Source organism: Oryza glaberrima, chromosome 4, assembly GCF_000147395.1.
Source record: "Oryza glaberrima chromosome 4, OglaRS2, whole genome shotgun sequence".
NCBI lineage: Eukaryota > Viridiplantae > Streptophyta > Magnoliopsida > Poales > Poaceae > Oryza > Oryza glaberrima.
Window position 1 is genome coordinate 19,701,177 of NC_068329.1, and position 20,339 is coordinate 19,721,515.

General features: G+C 42.6%; 3 protein-coding genes across 4 annotated transcripts; 2 read left to right on the forward strand and 1 right to left on the reverse strand.

Annotated features, from left to right (window-relative positions):
- The first annotated feature begins 9,540 nt into the window (after positions 1-9,540).
- Positions 9,541-10,250, forward strand: LOC127771602 (uncharacterized). Its single transcript, XM_052297534.1, has one exon. The coding sequence runs from the start codon at positions 9,634-9,636 to the stop codon at positions 9,901-9,903; it is 270 nt and encodes an 89-aa protein (XP_052153494.1). The 5' UTR covers positions 9,541-9,633; the 3' UTR covers positions 9,904-10,250.
- Positions 10,251-10,994: 744 nt separating this feature from the next.
- LOC127770856 (uncharacterized) lies at positions 10,995-11,528 on the forward strand. The gene has a single exon (XM_052296636.1). The coding sequence runs from the start codon at positions 10,995-10,997 to the stop codon at positions 11,526-11,528; it is 534 nt and encodes a 177-aa protein (XP_052152596.1).
- A 1,565-nt stretch (positions 11,529-13,093) lies between these two features.
- On the reverse strand, positions 13,094-19,647 carry LOC127771035 (probable protein phosphatase 2C 41). Of its 2 annotated transcripts, none has more exons than XM_052296838.1 (6): positions 19,482-19,647; positions 19,100-19,329; positions 18,367-18,609; positions 18,002-18,278; positions 13,755-13,909; positions 13,094-13,642 (listed from the first exon to the last, which is right to left on the reverse strand). In XM_052296838.1, the coding sequence occupies exons 2-6, from the start codon at positions 19,136-19,138 to the stop codon at positions 13,502-13,504; spliced, it is 855 nt and encodes a 284-aa protein (XP_052152798.1). In that variant the 5' UTR covers positions 19,139-19,329; positions 19,482-19,647; the 3' UTR covers positions 13,094-13,501. The 2 variants fall into 2 exon arrangements, with proteins under 2 accessions (XP_052152798.1, XP_052152799.1); XM_052296839.1 differs by having other exon boundaries at positions 19,461-19,647.
- Positions 19,648-20,339: the final 692 nt, after the last annotated feature.

Here is a 20,339-nt window from a genome sequence, read left to right on the forward strand (position 1 = left end):
AATTGGAACCGGGACTAATATGGTTTTTGGTGAACCCATCAAAGATGGTTTCTCCGGTAGTGACATGACCTCTTGGGAGAGACCAAAACAAGCCCAAACAAATCAGCAAGCCAGACAGACCAACATGCTTAGTCAGAATAGACACTAATACATGCTGCCAGACATCAACATCAGAGATCAGCCTAGACAAACCCAATATGGTGCTATCTAGCGCTATCTTTGATCTCGCCAAGTATGTATTCGAGGAGGAAAACCCTGTTGTCGACTACATGTTGGTTTTCCGTGCCGCCAAGTCGATGACAACTAGATAGGTTATCCTAAATATTGTACTTGTGTGATTCTGATGAATAAGAGCAATATCGGCTTCGGCCAACAGGAGTAGGGTTATTACCTTCCGGTGAAGGGGCCCAAACCTGTATAAAATCCTTGTATCTATCTCTTTTACCTCAATCTTGCATATACCTAGATACCAACGATTCTCATACCATGCAAATACCGTAGTCGTGATCTAAAACGTCGACACATCTATTAGTGCTTATGTTACAAACCGGTTCCGATAGCACACCTAGAACACTAAGGCACAATAGAAAATCTAAAACTGATGACAACACTAAGGCACAATACTTGATAACAGAGTTCAGCTGAAGCCTACATCTCTAGGGCCCTGATTACGGCGCTCCTCCCTGATCCAGCATATTACGTCGTATCATAATTACAAAGACTCTCGGCCAAACACCGCAGTCAACCGCTCCCTCTCGCTATGCTAAGTCGCTATATACATTTACAACAGGTCCATCTCTCTATTTAAGAGATAATTTAGAATAGAGCCCGACTTTTACTTTATTTCTAACACCTACTCCCCCCGTCCCCAAAAAACTTGACCTCGGTAGGGATATGACACATGCTAGTGTAACGAATCTGGACAACCCTCTGTCTAAATTTATTGTACTATGAGAGATCACATTCTTTCTAGGTTAAGTTTTATTTAGGACGAAAAGAGTAGTACAACTTCAAGTCCCAAACTATATATATATATATATATATATATATATATATATATATATATATATATATATATATATATATATATATATGACACAAACTCTAACAGCTTCAACCTTTTGGTTGGTTTGTAGGTTTACTGGTAAGCTCAAGCTCAAACAACGATATATAGGACGCCAGTAAACAAAGTTGACATGTATTGTTTCTGCTTCTCACTTCTCAAAAATTAATTAAACAGTCATAAAATATTACGAAATTACTTGGCAATTTTGATGCATTTACAATCAGGCTCAAGTAGCGCTAATTTGCTAGTAGGTAATTCGGCTTGAGCAGTATGCCAGCAGTGTACTCAACCAAGCGTGTCCATGGGACCATGGCTCCATGCCATCCTCGTTGGGGACAAAATACAGAGGGCGACTATTCACTGTGCATGGGAATGTGGCCGGCATAGAGGGATGAAAGCAATAAATAAATACATAATCGACAAACCGATCGTGACCATGGAATTCTGCTCAATAAGCCGTTATCGATGTAGATCGCTCACGCAATCATTTACTCCCTCTGTTATTGCTTTATATTCACTTTAACCATTCTATAAATTAATTTTCTAAACATTGAATATATTTTAATAGCATGTTTATTAATGTTAAAAATATTGTCTGTATTTTATAAATTTAATTAAATTTTTAAAAAATAATTTACTAAAAAAATAAAGCGATTTATAGTAGCAGTAGTCTAGTAGATAGCATAGACGTGTCTCACGGTCTCTCCTTGACTCCGTGTACCAGCTGTTTCGCTCAAGAAAGTAAAATTCCAAGATGTGTTGCTACCCCAAGATCCAATGCACAATAATTCTGGAAATGCTTGCCATGGTACGTCCGATGTCATCGGACGCTCCCGGCCCAAGTACAATGGTATGCCAGCTTCACTGTGTGAAAGAAATGGATAAAAAGTCATTACCTTCAACTGATTTTTCTTGCTAAACTATTTATACAACCCATGATCCGATTTCACTAACGAATTCATTACAATTAAATCTTTATAACAAAACCATACATGATAATATTTCGTTGATTTTTTCAAAAAAATTCTTTTTCAGTGACTGATTTTCTTGGTGTTGCACATAATATTATTTCGATGTTCTAATAAGTATTTCATGATGTTTCACTGGGTTATTTGTAAATGTTGCGTAAGTGGTGTTCTTTTAAATGTTTGACAAGCATCCAACAATAACGACTAAGTTGCATGCATGTTTTTAAAATATTTTTAGCAAAATTAAGTATCTAATTTGCAAATACACCGTATGTTTTATATTATTTTTTATGTTTTCACACGTTGATATTTTTTGTTTCATTTAGTGGTTATGATTGTTGCAACTAATATTTTTTATATGTTGCATTTATCTAAATCATTTTTATGAGATGAGTTGAAACATATGCACAATTGATGAAACAATTTTTATATAAATAGCGAAAATGATATTATTTTAGACATATTTTTTATCAAAATATTTCTTATATAGGTTTAATTATAATGAATATTATGGTCTAATAAAATCATAAATCGGTTTATTTACAATATATAAAAACACAGCCATACCATGTGTGAGTGGCATGCTGCCATGCATGTAAGAAGCCATCTGTGCAGCGACTTTCACCTATGATTGAGGAGCGCAACAGCATGCACATGCACATGTGCGGAGGAATCTACCCATCGGACGTCCGATGGCTAAAAAATCGGACGGTCAAATGTTGCAGTTGACCAATAAATGAAACATTAAGTTATATATGGTGAAAAAAAAATCAGCAACTGAAACATTTAAATATTTTATGTGATTGAAACATATGCTTTTATTTTGTCAAAATATAATCATGCGATATCTTGTTGTAAAGATTTAATTACAACGAATATAACGGTGTGATCAGATTATAGATTGAATAAGTAATTTAAGAGAAAAATCATTTTTAAAGCTTTGCTAAAATACATGCATATATGCATGCATGAGGTGGAAAGAGAGTAGTAGCTGGTAGTAGGTAGTTTCAGAAATTTTGTGAAACATGCTGAACACACATATTGAAACATATCAATATCACGTATGAAACATTTTGTTTTAATGGTTTGAAACACATGTTTTTCTTTTGACATAATATAATCATGTATACCTTGTTGTAAAGATTTAATTGCAACGAATACAACGGCGTGATCGGTTCGTAGATCAGATAAGTAATTTAGGAGAAAAAATATTTAAAGAGAGGAGGAAAGAATGAAAAGAAATAGCTAGGCATGTATGTTACAGTACGACAAAGGTTCGTCCAATCCACCAAGCTGCTGATTTGCAGCATTTTCCCACATGTGCTCGTTGCCTGGCTGGGCGTATGATGTTTGGTGAGATGTCGGACATCCGAGCCGTAGCGCTCTCCCAATAATTCGGCTGTAGGTCGCACAACTCGCAGGAACTGTTGCATCGTTTTCCTCTTGCACATGATATATACGGTGGGGTTGCCAGGTGTTAACCCTGTCCTAGTTGAGTCCTTAACGGACGACGGCGTCAATTCACATCGTCACTCCTCTTCTTGGAGACGTCGTCTAGAAAGTCTCCTTGCCAAAACGTCTCTCCAACAGCTTGTGCATGCTCTCTCTAAATATTTGTCCTCTTACAGCAGCATCCTAACTTTGCAAGTTAGTCATGTTGACGGGTCTTGTGGGGGAGAGCAGTTCTATTCTTCTCTTTCACCCTCTCCCCTTTCAATCCCAAAGGCGTGGATAGAGGTGAGTATTGTGCTCATCTGTTATGGTTTGGTTTTGGGTGATCCTGCTGTAACTTCATTGTTGATCTAGCGACGGTCGGTCACGCTTAGCGGTGATTAGATTGTGTGTAGGCGCTGTCAGTGTGTGGTGGTGGGGTTTTCTTTTTTGGTTCCTGGCTACTTTCTTTCTTATGTGCTAGCTTTTTCAATTTTTTCTTACTGTTTCCAATGAAGCAACACACTGTCTGGTGCTGTTTGTTAAAAAAATATACGGTTATACGGATTGATATATGTATTGATCTGTGTCACGCACTAGTCCGAGCAAAGTTATAGCAGCAGCAAGGAACGAATACAATTATGAACGAACGACACGCTGAATGGTTTATCCTCCTGGTTCATTCATGTGTACCTAGATTTGAGCGGCGGTCAAACTGCATGGGATTCACTCTAGGTCTCTCAATTTATCGTCCCGTTCATTTTCATCCTCAGTTCGGAAAATCGAATACAACGCATCTTTCAACTTACAAAACCATATAAACGAGGTCTCTCGACACTATTGACCCCTGTTTTAGCTGACGTGGCGTTTACATGGTTTTTTTTACTAGGTCTTCATCCACGTGACATTGATGTGACACTTATGTGATAATTCAATCTGAAAAAATAATAGAACTCGTGGAGTCCACATGTTAGTTACATGTACAAAATAATAAAAAATAGTGGAGCTCGTGTAACCTCACATGTCATCGTCACTACTCCCCTCTTCTCCCTATCCTCTATCTCTCCCCTGCAAGGAGAAGGCCAGAGCGGGTGACGAGTGGGGTGGAGCAGAGCAGGCGGCGGGCAGAGCGGCGGGGTGGAGTAGAGGGGCGGTGGAGGGCAAGCTCCTCGCCCTTTCCAGCTCCTACTTCACGCCTGCACATCCACGTCGTCGAAGTCGAAAGAGGGGGAGGGCTCTAGGAAGAGGCGGCGCGGAGAGGCCGGCAAGGAGATGGGTGGCGCGTGGAGAGGAGCAGAGGACCGCTCGTGTGGTGCTCAGGAGAGGAGCGGAAGCGCACCAGATGAGGGAGAAGGAGGTGGAGATCTCGAATACGGCGTGCCGTGGCGCCTAGAGGAGCGTTTCGCGAGGATGAGGGCGAAGGAGGACGACGACAACAACACCGGCACCACGGACGACGCCAAGTCGGGGTTCGTCAACTTGGATAGAGTGGAGGAGGTGACCCCGTCGCCGCCGCCGCCGTTGAGGCCGTGCTGGACGTGCCGGGTGAGGCCGTCCTACATTGTACTCCTCCTATGTCACCCACACTGCTCAATGGAGCGGAGGAGCGGCGGCGGCGTGGAGGCGGCGGCGTGGAGAAAGCGACACCAGCACGACGATCCTGGCGGGCGGGGCGTGGGTGGTGGCACATGTCCCCACCGACCATCGCCGCTCCTCTCCTGCACGCCACCCATCTCCTCGCCAGCCTCCCCGCCTGTCGATATTGTAGATCACGACTACGGTATTTGAATGGTATGGGGGTCCGGCCTCCTGCCTCCTCCCGCCCCCGCCCCGCTCGCTAGCCTCCCTATGGACTTAGGGTCATCGGCGGAGTCACAAAAATTAAGAGAAGATAGAGGTTGGGAGGATGAGGTGGAGGAAGTGGGACCCACTGACATGTGGGTCGCACTATTTTTCATTATTTTGTTTGACTGACATGTGGGCCTCATTCATATATATATATATATATATATATATATATATATATATATATATATATATATATATATATATATATATATATATATATATATATATATATATATATATATATATATATATATAAAATCTTTTAGTTTTCAGTTTTGCTCTTTTTATTTTTAGGATGAAGCCCTAATCAAAAGATCCACGTAGGTGTCACGTTAACTAAAACCTGGGTCAAATACTGCCGAAGATCCTGTTTGCACTTATTTTGTAAGTTGGGGAATGGCGTTGTATCCGGTTTTCGGTTAGGGACGAAAATGCGACAATTTAAGGAAGCTAAAGTGAACTTATTTAAACTGCACAAGCTTTTTGTTCCTTGAAGCCCAAATACTACGTCCCAGCCCAAAAAGCCCAGCCGCACGAGGGCTGGTTTGTTAGGCAGGTCTACAAACTCGGCCCATTTCGCATCGTTTGGCCTATAAATATATCGAAAACATACAATGCAGTTCAAACTACATGTGTAGTAAAAACCTAGAAACTACCGTTAAATTAGAAATGAACGTATAAGATTTTTTATCACTATTAAGAGTAAAACTTTTACTCTAAGTAGAGTAAACTTTAGTCTTATAAATATACTTAGAGCAAGTCTATTAGTACAACCCACTGCTTCAAAAATTTTCACATTAGCAAAAAATCATTGTTTAATCAATGCATTGTTAGTTAAACTATTTTTCTCCTTGCTTTGTACACTCTCTCCTGACACAAGTGGCAGTGCATGACAGTTAATTGGTTGAATTGCTCATGCCTGCGTTGGAGCGCGAGTGTAGCTAGCGTTTAAATAGTCGTCCGGGGATATTCTCGCTCTTACACGAACGATGACGCACGATAAAGAGTTTCTTGCCGTCCGATGGGTCCGGGGGCGGCGTATATATACTTGTCACAAGTTGTCACACCCGTGCTTAATTGCTCAGAGGTAAATTCGCTTTCGCTCCAATAAACCCATCATGTCGCCATGTCGTATGATTCGGTTGATCTCCTTGGAAATAAATGTGACAAACAAGTGCCACCTGTTTAGTACGTTCGTCAACGCTGTGCACCGTTCTCGTTTCACGTTTGGGCCACGTGCTAACTCTTGCACACTCGGCATTCACAAGCAGCGTCTGTTTCGTCGTGACAGCGAGCGCACAATAATATGTCGGTAGTTGCATACTTGCATATGCCAACAAAGAACAAAACGAGCAGTGAGAGCTGACGAATTAATATTTGTTAATTAGTAACTCGCTAGTATTTGTGTTAGTTAGAGTTACTCCACTTAAATTATTACGGAGTACGTACTTACCAGTTACCAGCACAATATATCGGATGCAGATCTATCTTCTACCCTTACTGTACTGTGCAGTAACAGCACCTGATATATGCATGGCCCATGGGGACATGGGGTACGGTGTACACATGTCAGTTACAGCTACCGCACACCGTCCCAATATATCATGTCTGATTCGCTATCTCATCATCGTATCGACTCGACAATCTTATCAATTCGGTTGGTTTAATTTGTATATATCATTGAATTCCTACTTTGTTCATGTACTTATATAAAATTAACTAGGCTCCATCTTTTAGATTATTCGTGGAGTAAGCCAAATGGTATATTTGCAAATGAAAAATAATTTGTGAATAAAGCTTTTTACATACGTGATCCTAGCGATTTATAAAGCAAAGGCTGAAAAATAAACTTCGATGAAAAAAATCACAAAATCAACCCCAAATTTAAAGTTGAAAAATTCAAATTTTGGCTGATAAGCATAAACGAAAAGATGGAGCTAGTTGTGCGCTTGGTTACAGGGGCAGATCTACTCATTAGGAAGGATGGGTCGACCGACCCAGCTACGACCCATGTCGCCCCACACCACAAGACCCCTTACCCCTTTATAGTAGTTATGGGCTATCAAAATTATGTATAACAATGTGTGAATGTCCAATAGATTAGTTCGTCTCGCACGCACGGCACAAACAATGATTAAGACAGTTATGCGATTGAACTATAAATATGATATGTGTTATATTTGATTGCTCTTATCGAGTAAACATCTCCGTTCTCCGCTCATCTATATTTTAAAGCTACGTCCGCCACTTTTGGTTATGACCTTTTCCTTAGCCTATAGTCTTATTTAGCGTAGGAATAAAAAAAGATACTGGTAATGTGATAGTAAAGTCGTAGACGCATGACTTCACTCATCAAGGTTGAAACCTTGGTGCCTGTGAATTATGCAAATGACTTTAAAAAAAAGTTAATGAGATCAGGGATATATCATTGGTTTCTGTCTCTTAAAGCATGAGTTAAAAGAGCATATTCGTAAGGGTATGAGTCCCTTTCGCTGTAGCTCGTCATGCGCAACACCATGACACATATGTAGTGGTTTGTGTGTGTATGCGTTTGCTGTGTAATGGAGAAAAGAGGCTAAAAAATATTATGTTAAGTTGAAGGAGCAAATAATGTTAGTTTTTTATTTTAAAATTTGCTAAATCTAAATCTAAAGTAAATTTACTGGAAAATTTGAAGACACGGGGGAAACAAGTCTCGCATCCCCGTGTCTCCATCCTGATCTTATTATCTATTTTCTTTGTTCTAAAATAAAATATTTTAGATGGGATATAACGTACAAAACTATATTGGGTTATATCATATTTTATTCTAAGTTGTTTTATTTTCAGACGAAGGGAGGCAGAGAGTATAAATTCAGGATTTCAGCAAGCATATGCTGCTACTTTCTCTATCCCATAATATAAAAGACGAGATCAAAGTTAACACAATCTACGAAACTAATTCTTATCTTATAATTTCTCATATACTGTAATAAGATTTGTAATAACAAAATTATAAACATATGAATGTATATTTAAATGTCAATATAACGATATAATTTTTAACAAATAAAATTAATTTTATATTATATTAAGTGTTGGACAAATGATTTAAATGTTAAAATGGAGGAAGTATAATCAAGACGGTGACTAGCTAATAATAATCAAATGTTTTAGTGGTTCCATCGGGGGCAGGGTGAGCACTGAGCAGTGGCCGGCCAGCAGCGAACTCAGTTCTCACGCACTGACGTGCATGCATCCACCGATAATTCGTTCGGGACGACGCGGCGATGACCACAAGGCCGGATCGGTCGATCCGACCGGTCGATCTAGCTAATCTCCTGAATACCGATGCCACATTGCCACGTCCGCGCGCGCCGCTGACGCCCACCGTGACGATATACACCGGCCGTGCCGCCCAACCGCTGCAGGTGTGATCACGCGCCGCCCACGGCAATCCTCGTTACTTCCTGGCCGTCCGATGACGTCCGGGCGCGCAGCCCAAGCCGTCCGATCCTCGCCACGGCGCCCCGCGTCTATACATATACGGAGTAGGGACCTGGCACCTAACGCGTGCCTCATTTATCAATTTTATCATGCCCATAAGTCCATGACACGCGAGGGACCTCATCGCCCCAACTAATCCGCTTTGATTTCAGCGTGTGTTTCGATCGATATATAAATCCTAAGAAAAAAAATAATTGTCGATTAAACAAGCGCCACCTGTGCGATGTCAACGCTGTATTAGCGGTCGCGCTCCGTGTCCTCCTCGCGTCCTAATCCACACGTGTTCATCACGCACTGTACTTACTGCCTAATCTAATCCCTTTGCCCTTGTAGACATCATGTATATATTGTTTATTCATCAGCTTGATCACACATACATTTGCTGATGTGGATGTGTTCGATGCTACTCCCTCCGTTTCACAATATAAGTCAAGCATTTTCTAGATTCATATTGATATTAATAAATCTAGACTAATTTATTAATATCAATATGAATGTGAGAAATACTTGACTTACATTGTGAAACGGAGGAGAGAGTACTCAAGTTTTTTCTAAAAAGTGTGGTCAAGGCTCTAAAGTGTTCTAACAAAGTCCATTAATTAATTAAAACAAAACGGAGACGACGAGTACTAGTGTACAAGATCATGCGAGTGTGTCTTGTCGAGCTCGTGCATCACATGTGGCTCGTAAACGCGCCACTTGCCGGTATATATATTGGAGCGCTAGCACGCTGCACACTGAGAGCAAACACCAACCGGAAGGTGAGGTTAGGTAGCAGCGAAAGGACAGCCTCACTGATCCATTAGTTAGCTAGTGTTTGGTGTTGGTGAGGATATGGCTTTGGATGCCAGGGCCATGCTGCTGCCGGCGGCGGCGGAGGTGGCGACCGTCGATGTCGTCGGCGACGGCGAGGAGAGACCGTGGTCCGGGAACGGCGGCAATGGCGGCGGCGGCGGTGGTGACTCATCATCGGCGATGGTGGGCGCGGTGTCGGTGGACTTGCCGACGATGTGGGGCGACGAGAGGAGGATGAAGCGGGAGCTGGTCGCCTGGGCGAAGGCCGTGGCGTCCATGGCCATCAGGGAGTCATGTAACTCCAGATGAACCGTACCTACCTAATTCCTGAGCCCTTTCTCTTTCACAGAGCGAGACAGATATCGATATGTTTTTCTTCTTTTTTTTTTCTTTTTGGAAGCAGCTCGTATGAGTCTGCTTCTTGATCGATTGATCAATCAGCTTGTACATGCCCCCTTTTTTTTCTCCTCGAAAGGATTAAGAGAATTTAATCTGATAGTAGTACTAGATACACAGATGAAATTTTCCGGCAAAGGATGTCTGAATTTGTCAGATTTTTACATCGCATCCTTTTCGAGAGAGAAGATTTTGAGATCGTTCAACGCTCTGCACTCCTGCGGCGTTGCATAAAGATTATACTGCGTTGGCACTCCATTCTTCTGTGGTTGCAGGCTTTCACGTTTCACCCTGTTTTCTACCCAGCCATTGGAGCATGTCTGCATGTGTTCTTGTATATGGTGATCAAAGTCTGGAAGGCGGATTTGAGTAGCGCTTAAGAAATAGAGATCACATGTCAATGATCGATTAACTCTTAATAATCTTGTGTGGCATGTCCGATCAAGAGAATTGCTTGGCATACTGTAAAAGTCCAAGCTGACCACATGAACACAATAGGTGGCCCCCTCATCTCAGACTGACTGATAGTAACAGAGTTGCGTTATTTTTGTGTAAACTGCGCTACCTGAAATCCTCGCATAAAGCAGTAACGGAAAAAGTCCGTATACAAAAAAGACATATGCGTCACTCGTTGAAAATTACCTAGTCCTCAACTTTAAAAACAGACATCCAACCATCTAAACTTTATATAATATTATTCATATAGATCTAAAGGTAGTTTTTTTGGGCTCCCTGTCGTCCTCGCGCGGGCGACCGGGGGTGAACCCTAGCCCCCGGCCACCGCCACACCCCTCCTCTCCCCGGCCTCGTCGCCGTCGGAGCACATCGCCGGAAAACGTGCGGCCGCTAGGATGACGGCGGCGAGGCTCCAACCCAGGCGGCGCGACCGCCTCGGCGTGAAGGGGCGGCTCGGAGCTTCGGGAAAGCCGCAGGGGCGGTGGCGGCGCGGCGAGGAGCGGCGGATCCGGCGCCACCACCACCGGATCCGGCGCCCAGCATCGGCCATGAGGCGAGTGGCGGCTGGATCCGGTGTCTCCGCTGCCGGATCTGAGCTGTGGTGGTGCGGGAGCACGGCGGATGTGGCGACGCTGATGGCGCGACGGCCGTGGCTGGTCGGCGGTGGTGCCGAAGCGTCGGCGGGGAGGCGCGGCATCGCCGGCAAGCGCTACGGCTGGGGGCGCGGGCGGCCGCAGCAGGCGCAGTGGCGTGACGGCTGTGGCTGGCCGGCGGGCGGCTGTGGCCGGCAGCGCGACACGACGGCCGTGGCTGGCTGGCAACGGCGAGGCCGCCACGGCGGAGATAGTGCCGGCGAGCTGGCGGCTGGTGGCGGAGTTGAGCTGGGCGGTGGTGGTTCTGGTGGTGGTGGTGACGGCATCATGGTGGTTCAAGGCGGCGGGGATGGCGATGGTGGCGGGGATGGCGTCGGTCGAGGGCGCGAAGGCGGCGGTATTGGTCCCTGCGCGGCGACGGCGCGGTGCTCAGCGGCGACGGCGGCGGTGCCCCCAGATCCGCGCCTCTCGGCCGGATTTGGAGGGTAGCCGGCTGTGGTGGTCGGAGACGTCGGTCGACTTGCGACGGCTGGCGACGGCAGTTGGCGACGGCGGCGCTGTGGCCGCGGCAGTTGGCAGCGACGGCGTCGGCCGACGACGCCGGCGAAGGACTTGGCGGCGGCATGGCGAAGGGCGACAACGAAGCGGCCGCTGGCAGTGGCGGCGGCTCGCGGAGGCGGTGGCTGGTGGCCGCGACAGTGGTCACAGGAGGCATGGCGGCCCTGGACGGCTAGCCGAGGGCGTGGGAGACGGCTGCATTTGGCCGACGCGGCATCGTCTGGTGGAAGGGTCGGAGACCGGCTTGGCGCAGAGAGGCGCAGCCGATGGCAGTGGAGGCCGGCTCGGCGCGAGAGGCGCGGGCGGTGGAGTTGGAGGCCGGCTTGGCGCGAGAGGCGCAACCGATGGAGGGAGGCCGGATTGGCGCGAGAGGCGCGTCCGGTGGAGGAGGCCGGCTTGGCGCAAGAGGCGCGACCGACAGTGGAGGAGGCGACCTAGGTGTGAGGAGGAGCTGCTGGTGGGTGTGGCGTGATCTTCGGCGCACAAAGGCTGGCCGGCGGGGGACGCCATTGCAGGGGTCCCACATGTCGGCAGAGCTTGTGTGGTGGTGGAGCATCGGTGTGTCAGCCGTGGGTCTCACCCCTCAAGGCGATTGCCGGGCGTAAGCCCAGTCTTGGCTCCTTTGAGTCCCGACGGACGGCGGTGGCGGTTTTTCCATCGCTTCTCTTCTTGAAGACGTCGTTTTGGCATCCCCTAGGGAGCGATCTCAGCTGTGTCCCTTTGTTAGTCTAGTGGCAGCTGGTCACGCTTAGCGGCGGCCGGTCCGGTGCTAGCCTTTTCCTGAGCTTGTGTGTTGGCGATGTCGGTGTGTGGGTGGTGGATTTTTTTCTTTTTCCTAGTTACGACCTTCCAGGGTTATAATAAAGGTAGAATTTCGCACCGTCTCGTGCGAGTCGTTCAAAAAAAATAAAGGTAGTTTTTTTAAAAAAAAATCTAATTTACAGATGTATTGGATGAGTTTGACCATGTGACATATGCATGGATAAATATGTTAAAATCATTACTTAAATCTTTTGTTTTTTTATCTACTTGTTCTATCTTCCATACAAATAAGTATCAATATAATATTAGTATAAAATTATTATATAAATTGAGAACTTATGATTGATGATATATTAATATATTATATCAGTTATTTAAAACTAACCGTTTAAGTTTCTCAATTCATAAAACCACAATCCAAAATTACTTTAGACGGTAATATAAAGGGTCTTATAAAGTTTAGGAGGCTAGATATCCGATAATTTAAAATCCAGAGCATAAGATAGACTCACATACAATGTTTATGTGGTATACACCTATATGGACTTTTTCCAAGCTGTAACGGGTGGCAAATTTGCCACCCAAGCCGCAATTCTCTAAAATATATTCCCTATAAAAAAATATTTTTCATTTCATAGTAGCCACCAATATCTGGAATGCTGGATGATACTCAAATGAACTCTGCTGTTGTCTATTGTATCAGAGCAAATTCATCAGCTCTAACAAGAAAGAAACAATAAGCTATTAAGCATACCGGCCGTCCTCTTGCTGTTTTTAACGCATTTGTAGACATATGTGGTTTGAGTACCAATTCAATACAAAGCAAGAGGAGCAATACAAACTAAATGGTACTCACACAATGAAGCAAGGTGAACTTCCAAATATCTGCAACCATTATTTACAGAAGATAATAGCTATTTAGACAGCTATGAGCCTCACACATGTACCTTTGAATCGCCAAACAAATAATTCTAGCGCATTTATATATGAACATATAATGGAGCCAACACATCATTTACAACCAACATCCCAGGGAGTTATTTGTTTGGATCACCACTAACTTCGCAGGCAACCTATGATTTGCTCTATAATCAGTTCCGCCTCGGTGACAATCCAAACCTTCACGAGTTGCCTGCAACCAATTACATCCTGAACCGAACAACAACGCACGATATGTCGTCTTTACTGTCTCTTTTCAATGCCTCAGCTGTTAATTGCTTGGCAGCTGCTTGTGGATCCTTGAATCTTTTGGCCACATCAACGACCTCCTGATTGTTCATTACCTAGATGACACAGAGAACTCATAAGAAAATATCCATGAATATATGTACATACATATCAACTTTCATCTGTGCACTGAACCATTCAGACAAATGCAGAAACAAAAGGTCACACCTTCCAAAGTCCATCGCTCGCAAGGACAAGTAGCTCAGCCGTGTAATCTATATCTTCAACTTTTATATCAGGCTCTGACTTCAATAGTGACTTTAGATTCCTGTCGCCAAAAGCTCTGGAGACAGCCAACTGACCACAGACTCGGGGAACATCTCCTGAATTTTACAGCATCACAATTCAAGCATGAGTTCAACATTCTTTTCTATGAGTCAGTTAAAATAGCGCCCTGACACATATTGTCAATAGGCTTAAAAAAACAATGTTTCATGAAATGCCATAGTTCTGCTTCTGTGGGTATAGCACAATGAGAGTAATGCACACAGTAAACTAACAATGATGACCCAGTTAGGCTGACATTCTGAAGTTACTGGAAGCAGTAGCAAATTCTAACTTTCTTTTTCCTCCCCATGAAGAGCAAGACAACGTGGGTGGTTTCTCCCCAAGGTGGCCAAGGAACTCCATGGCATGAATTGGAAAAAACAAAAATATTATGTTTTGACAAATCTGCAAAGTTCACTTTACTAGTTCAATATTCGCATTTTTCAGTTCTGAAGACAATGCATCGAGCTAATAATGGTAAACTCATGCAAATTTTACGGTACATAAGCTGGATAGATTTTAAACGACTTGCTACTCACTAGTAAGCTAACAATGATGAGTTCATACGTACTTTTAGGGATGAAAATGGAGCGGATAGTTTCTGTCCGCTCTGGAGAAAAACGAATATGGATACCTTTCGGATCGGATAATTCTCGGATAGTTTGGATACTGATACGAATACGAATATGGTATCGGGGTTTCCGTCGGATACGGATAATAATTCGGATATCCGGTGAACATTGCTATTCGGATATCCGCAGAAGCCATGAGAATACCCCATTTCTTTATAACTCTATGACCTTCAATATACCTTTTCAGATTTTAATAGTAGTTCATCTCTTAACACTAGTCCACACTATTAATAATATTTAAATTTTCAAAATATTTATAAATTATACTGCATTTTATATAAATTGAGCTAATTGTATATGTTGATATTTGTTTCTATTACAAGTTAAGTTGGTTTTCGTGTTATGAGAAAAAAATGTTTCCGTATTTGTGTCCGATCATATTCGATTCCTATTCGTATTCGAGATAATCCATATTTGTTTCCGTATTCGAGCTATCTGTATCCGTTTCCGGCAAAAAAAAAATGAGAACAAATATGGTATGAGCATTATCCGTCTGTATCCGCTCCATTTTCATCCCTACTTACTTTAATAATCCATTATATACTTAAAAATCATTAAACTTCCAAGAAACGCTCCTATGTGCTATGCCACCACATAGTACCCCTATAAATGCTACTAGACCGCCATGTGGCGCTCTATTAAATTCCAGAAATTCTAAGGAAAAAATCATCTGCCCGTCGGCCATTAGATCACCACCAATTAAATTTATCTCTAAAAAACCCCACATTTATCACTATCCACCAATCGCCAAGTCATATTGCTTACGAGGCATCCGACCGTGCACTGTACACCTAATAATTAGCTAACATCCAACGAGCACGTGTCATCGAGCACCGAAGATAAAGAACTACTCCCTCCAAACTGATAATACTTATCATTTTAGACAAAGGTGAAGTCAAACTTTAGAATATTTGATTATGAATCATATTTTAAATATTTGTCTTTCAAATATGGTGACTACATGTATAGATTATTCTTAAAAAGTACTTTAATAAAAATCATATATTTGTTAACACTTTTATACATGTTATAATGGGAAATAATGGTCAAAGTTGTTTTTTGAAGACCGTATCCTTGTCCAAAACGACAAGTATTATCAACCCGGAGGGAGTATACTAACTGGGCAACCGTCAACAAATAATAGTTGACTACAAGTAGATTGCGAATACGAGTAATAGTGTTCCTACACTCCTCCAAACACTCCTAAGATTTAGTGCCTAATTGTTTTCAACACCTATGATGTGGCTAGGGAATTGGAAAATAAAACAAAGATGCAAAGATGTACTCGTCCTTCTTAAACGAAGCTACGAGCAAACCCTTTTTCATTATTTAGATTAAACTCTCCTTGATTACAAAGACTTAGCCAGTCAACTTAAATAGACGCACCACTAACAAACTCCTAATTTATCTCAACTCCTAGCTAATCTCCTGTCACATATATAATTTATCTAAACTTAACAAACTTGAAACTAAACCAAACAATTTAACCACTTGTAGACGCTACGGTCTTCTTGCTCCTGCGTTGATACGTTCTGCCGATAAACGCGTTCACAACAACCTATCGTTCATATAATTATGTGAGACTTCTATTAATTCGAAGAATATTTATTTTTACAAATTAATTTATAATAAATAATTCGTTGGAGTGCACTTACAATCATGTCAATTGGGTGTATGCCATACATCTATCGATTATGCAAAAAAAAAGAAACTTTGAAATCCTTAATTTCACTCAAATTAAAATCAAATAAGATATACTTAAAAAATACAAGTAAATTATGTTGTTTACATGTTAAGATTTCAATTAGTGTTGTACATTTGTCAAGTGATATTTGACACCATTAAAAATGATGTGAAATTATTTGAAAAGTTATTATGACATCACTTATTACATGTCGACGCCATGTGTCATTATGTATTTAGCACTACAATATATAACCATTGTAAGTGGTCAATAGTTCAGGTAATTAAAGCAATATAAACGTGTACACATGCCCTATGAATACACACACCCTACCTGCCAGTAAAGAAAAGTATGTCCCAAAGAAGGGGGAAACAGTACATACGTACGATTGACTACTATTCGCTAGAAAAAACATACATACATGCGCATAATCAAAAATGTCATATGGAACTACTCCCTCCGTCCCATAATATAAGGGATTTTGACTTTTTACTTGCACTGTTTGACTACTCGTCTTATTCAAAAAATTTGTGCAAATATAAAAAACGAAAGTTGTGCTTAAAGTACTTTGGATAATAAAGTAGTCATAAATAAAATAAATAATAATTCCAAAATTTTTTGAATAAGACGAATGGTCAAACAGTGCCAGCAAAAAAGTCAAAATCCCTTATATTATGGGACGAAGGGAGTACATTATAACATTTTTTATTATACCATTCTCATGTAAATAATGTTAACAATTAGCACAAATAATTTTGACAATATAGATTATTGTCAAAAGAAAAAAAAATATAGATTATAGTCATAATACTCCTTTGTAAGTTGCCCATGAACATGCATAGGTGAATTAGATGTATAATAAAAGAAAAAAAAAAGCACAACCCATATTATGTTTGCGAAGGATGGTGATAGGCGAGTTTACATATAACCGAGATTATGATTTAGTTTATCAAATTCTATGGTCTATATCACGGTATAAATATTTCTTTATTTTACGATTATAAGATATTCTATGGTTCTTGATGAGATATGACTTCTTTTAGTATTCTTTTTATAAACAATAAATAAATTGCCCGCGTATATGCTCGGGGTTCCTTCCTAGTTTGGTATAAAATTCACATTCCACCTGGTTTAAAAACAATTAATGGTGGTTGTGCATGTGCATTCTAGACATCACTAGTATCCTATAGTCACACCAATTTTTTTATCTGAATAATGTTTAACATTGATAACAAAGGCAACAATGAAGAAAAGGTGGACATTAAGCGAATAGAACAATTCTGAAGCACACAGATGTTAGTTCCATGTTAACATAGACAATGCACAATAGCATAATGCCACTATCTACCAATCAAAGCGATACAAGTTCCCAACACATGATTCTAGCTTGTCCTTTTCAAAGAGCTAGAACAGCTGTACAAAATAAACAACAGGTACAAACTAACAAATATAAAAACATAAGAGGCAATCAAAGGCGAGTATCTAAAGAAAGAATATGTTCAGAAACATAAAATGTACAAGTATACAATTGGCACCAAAGAGCATATATTCTGTTGCCTTTTCAAGGTATGGACTTGTTCCGATTTATGTTAAAATGCATGCAAGGTGCTAGAGGATGCTAAGCAGCTGCCTTTTGACAAGAATAAACAGAGGAAACAATGTGAGAAACATTCGGATCTTTTGGCACATTTACTTTTCACAGAAATTATGTATTAGGTGTTTTGATACTTTACAGCAAAGTGGGTCAATTAAATATCAAACAAATAGCATGGTGCAATAAGCATTTCAATCAAAATATCTTGTTTAGAAAATTTGCAGATTTAATGACACACCTGGCATGTTTGAAACAAAGCCACCCCTATTTTCAATAGCACTACGCTCGACATTCGGATCATGGTCAGTCGACATCTGTATTGGCCTACCACCTTTCAAAAGAACAGCTCGCGAATCGCCAACATTTGCGACCCACAACTTCCTGCCATTCAAAAGAATTGCTGTTACAGCAGTGGAGCCACCTTGTCCCAAATCTGGAGTATGTGACAGGATTGCTTGGTCTGTCTTTTCATAAGCTTTTATGATTGCTCTATCTGGTTGTGTCAAAAACTCCTCCTGAGATGAAGATAAACAAATAAAATCAGTGCAAAAGATAGAGAATGAAAAATAAAATATTTTAGGAGAAACAAATGCCAGTACTAACCTCATTCAAAATGTTTGCAAATAAGTTCTTCTGCAAGTATGCAGGAACAGTATCTCCTAGATGGCCATCGAAAATAGCGAAAAGACCAAGTTCGTTTCCTTTCTCTTCTGCAAGTTCCGCGACATGATAATCCTCCATTGGATGATTCGTCATCCCTCTTACAAGGTAAAACCCATAGCTTACCTTCACTTGGCCTTGAATACCTTTCCCTTTACCAGAGCTGGTTGATGCATGCCCCGAGAACTGTAATAAAGCATAACAGTCAGCACGAGTAAGCCAAAGTGCTAATGTACGACAGATCGCATTTCCTTAGAATTCCAATATATGGTTGCAGGCTTCAACAGTTCATGAATTAAATAGCATCTGAGAATGCTTCCAACTGGAGCTTTGAGCAGGTCAAGTGATGGTCTTTTCTATGCCAAGAGAGTCGATAATTTTCAATAGTTACCACCAGAGTAAATCGGATAGAGGAGTATATCGCTCTGCACAGAGAAAATTCGCGCTTCTACTATACAACTGTTACAGTCAGTCAAATAACTGAAGAAATCGTCAAGAAACGTTCTCAGAGATCAAAGTAAAAGTACACTAGTAATTCATAAGCAACCAAGACACACCATACGATCAAATCCTCATCCTGATAGATATTCTCATATTAATCAACTCCACGCAGATGAGACGTATAATTAATGGTATCCGGGATACACCTACAACAACTGATCAAAAAGTCACTCACCTCGGAGCAACCAGCACCGAAGCAGCAAAACCTCGACATGTCTTCCGAAATCCCCCTCAGCACCAATCCGAGGGCTAAAAACACGAACCAAAACAACGGGAAGAGCGGGGCAAAAAAATTCAGAACCCCCCGCCGCCAGCGAGACCCCTCCCCTGGGGAAACCACCGCGGTCGGCTCTGCTCACGAGGACCGTCCCAAAACCGCGCCTTTTTCATGGAAATCTCGCAACCCTGGAAACAAACGTCCGCATGGAAAATCCCGATTACCGCAGATCCAGCAGACCGGAACCAGGAGCAGAATTCAGCAAACAGAAAGTCAAAACAAAAACAACAAAAAAAAATATTAGACTTTTTTCTCATACCCACGAAACAGATCAACTCACCAGTCGATCCGGCACTCGTAGAGCTCAAAGATTTGCAGGGAAGATGAACCCGAGCAGGAGGAGTGCAAAGGCCAGCGTTGGTGGTTTGAGCGGTCGAGGAAGGAGGAGAAGAAGCTGAGCCTTTCTTTGGTGCTTCGGTTTTTTTTTTTCTTTTTCTGTTTGCGCGTTGGACGAAGAAGTCTATGGGAGAGCCTTTCCGAGGGTCAACACTCAACAGGGAGAGCAGCCGGCGTGGCCCCCACACCCCACGTAGTAGACCCGGTCCGTACACCACAGCCTGTGCCGCACGAATCTCGAGGCGGGATCGACGGGTACAACCCCTCCGTGTTGTAGACCCGGTGTGTACAAATGCGACGGGTGTGCAGCGAATGGTCATACTTGACGGGTCCAAGCGAGGAACTGCGACCCATTCACCGACATGTGGGTCCAGGATAGGTCGGGGCCCACGGTGTCGGTGTCTCTCGTGGACTGGAGAAGCGGTGGGGGCGTAGGCCCGCTGCGCGGCAATTAAAGACTTCGGGGGGGTGCCCCGTTTGACTTGCGCGTCTACGGGCCGAGACGGGTGCTGGGCGGGCTCCGTGCACCGGGTCTATGGACCGGGGAGGCAGGTGGCGTGGAGCGGACGGCCCAGATTGAGCCGCGGGTGTGGAGCCTGGCCGGTGAGATGGACGGCTGCGATGGAGTGTGGGGTTCGTCTCCGGAGACCGGGTCCTGCTTGAGAGAATGGGGAGTCATGGAGATTTAATTCGGTTGATTGAGGTGACGACTGGAGTGACTAGAAAATTTGAAGGGACGAGCCGCACGATTCTTCACTGTTTACTTCGGCTGTGTTTAGTTTCGTTGCCAAAAATTTTATAT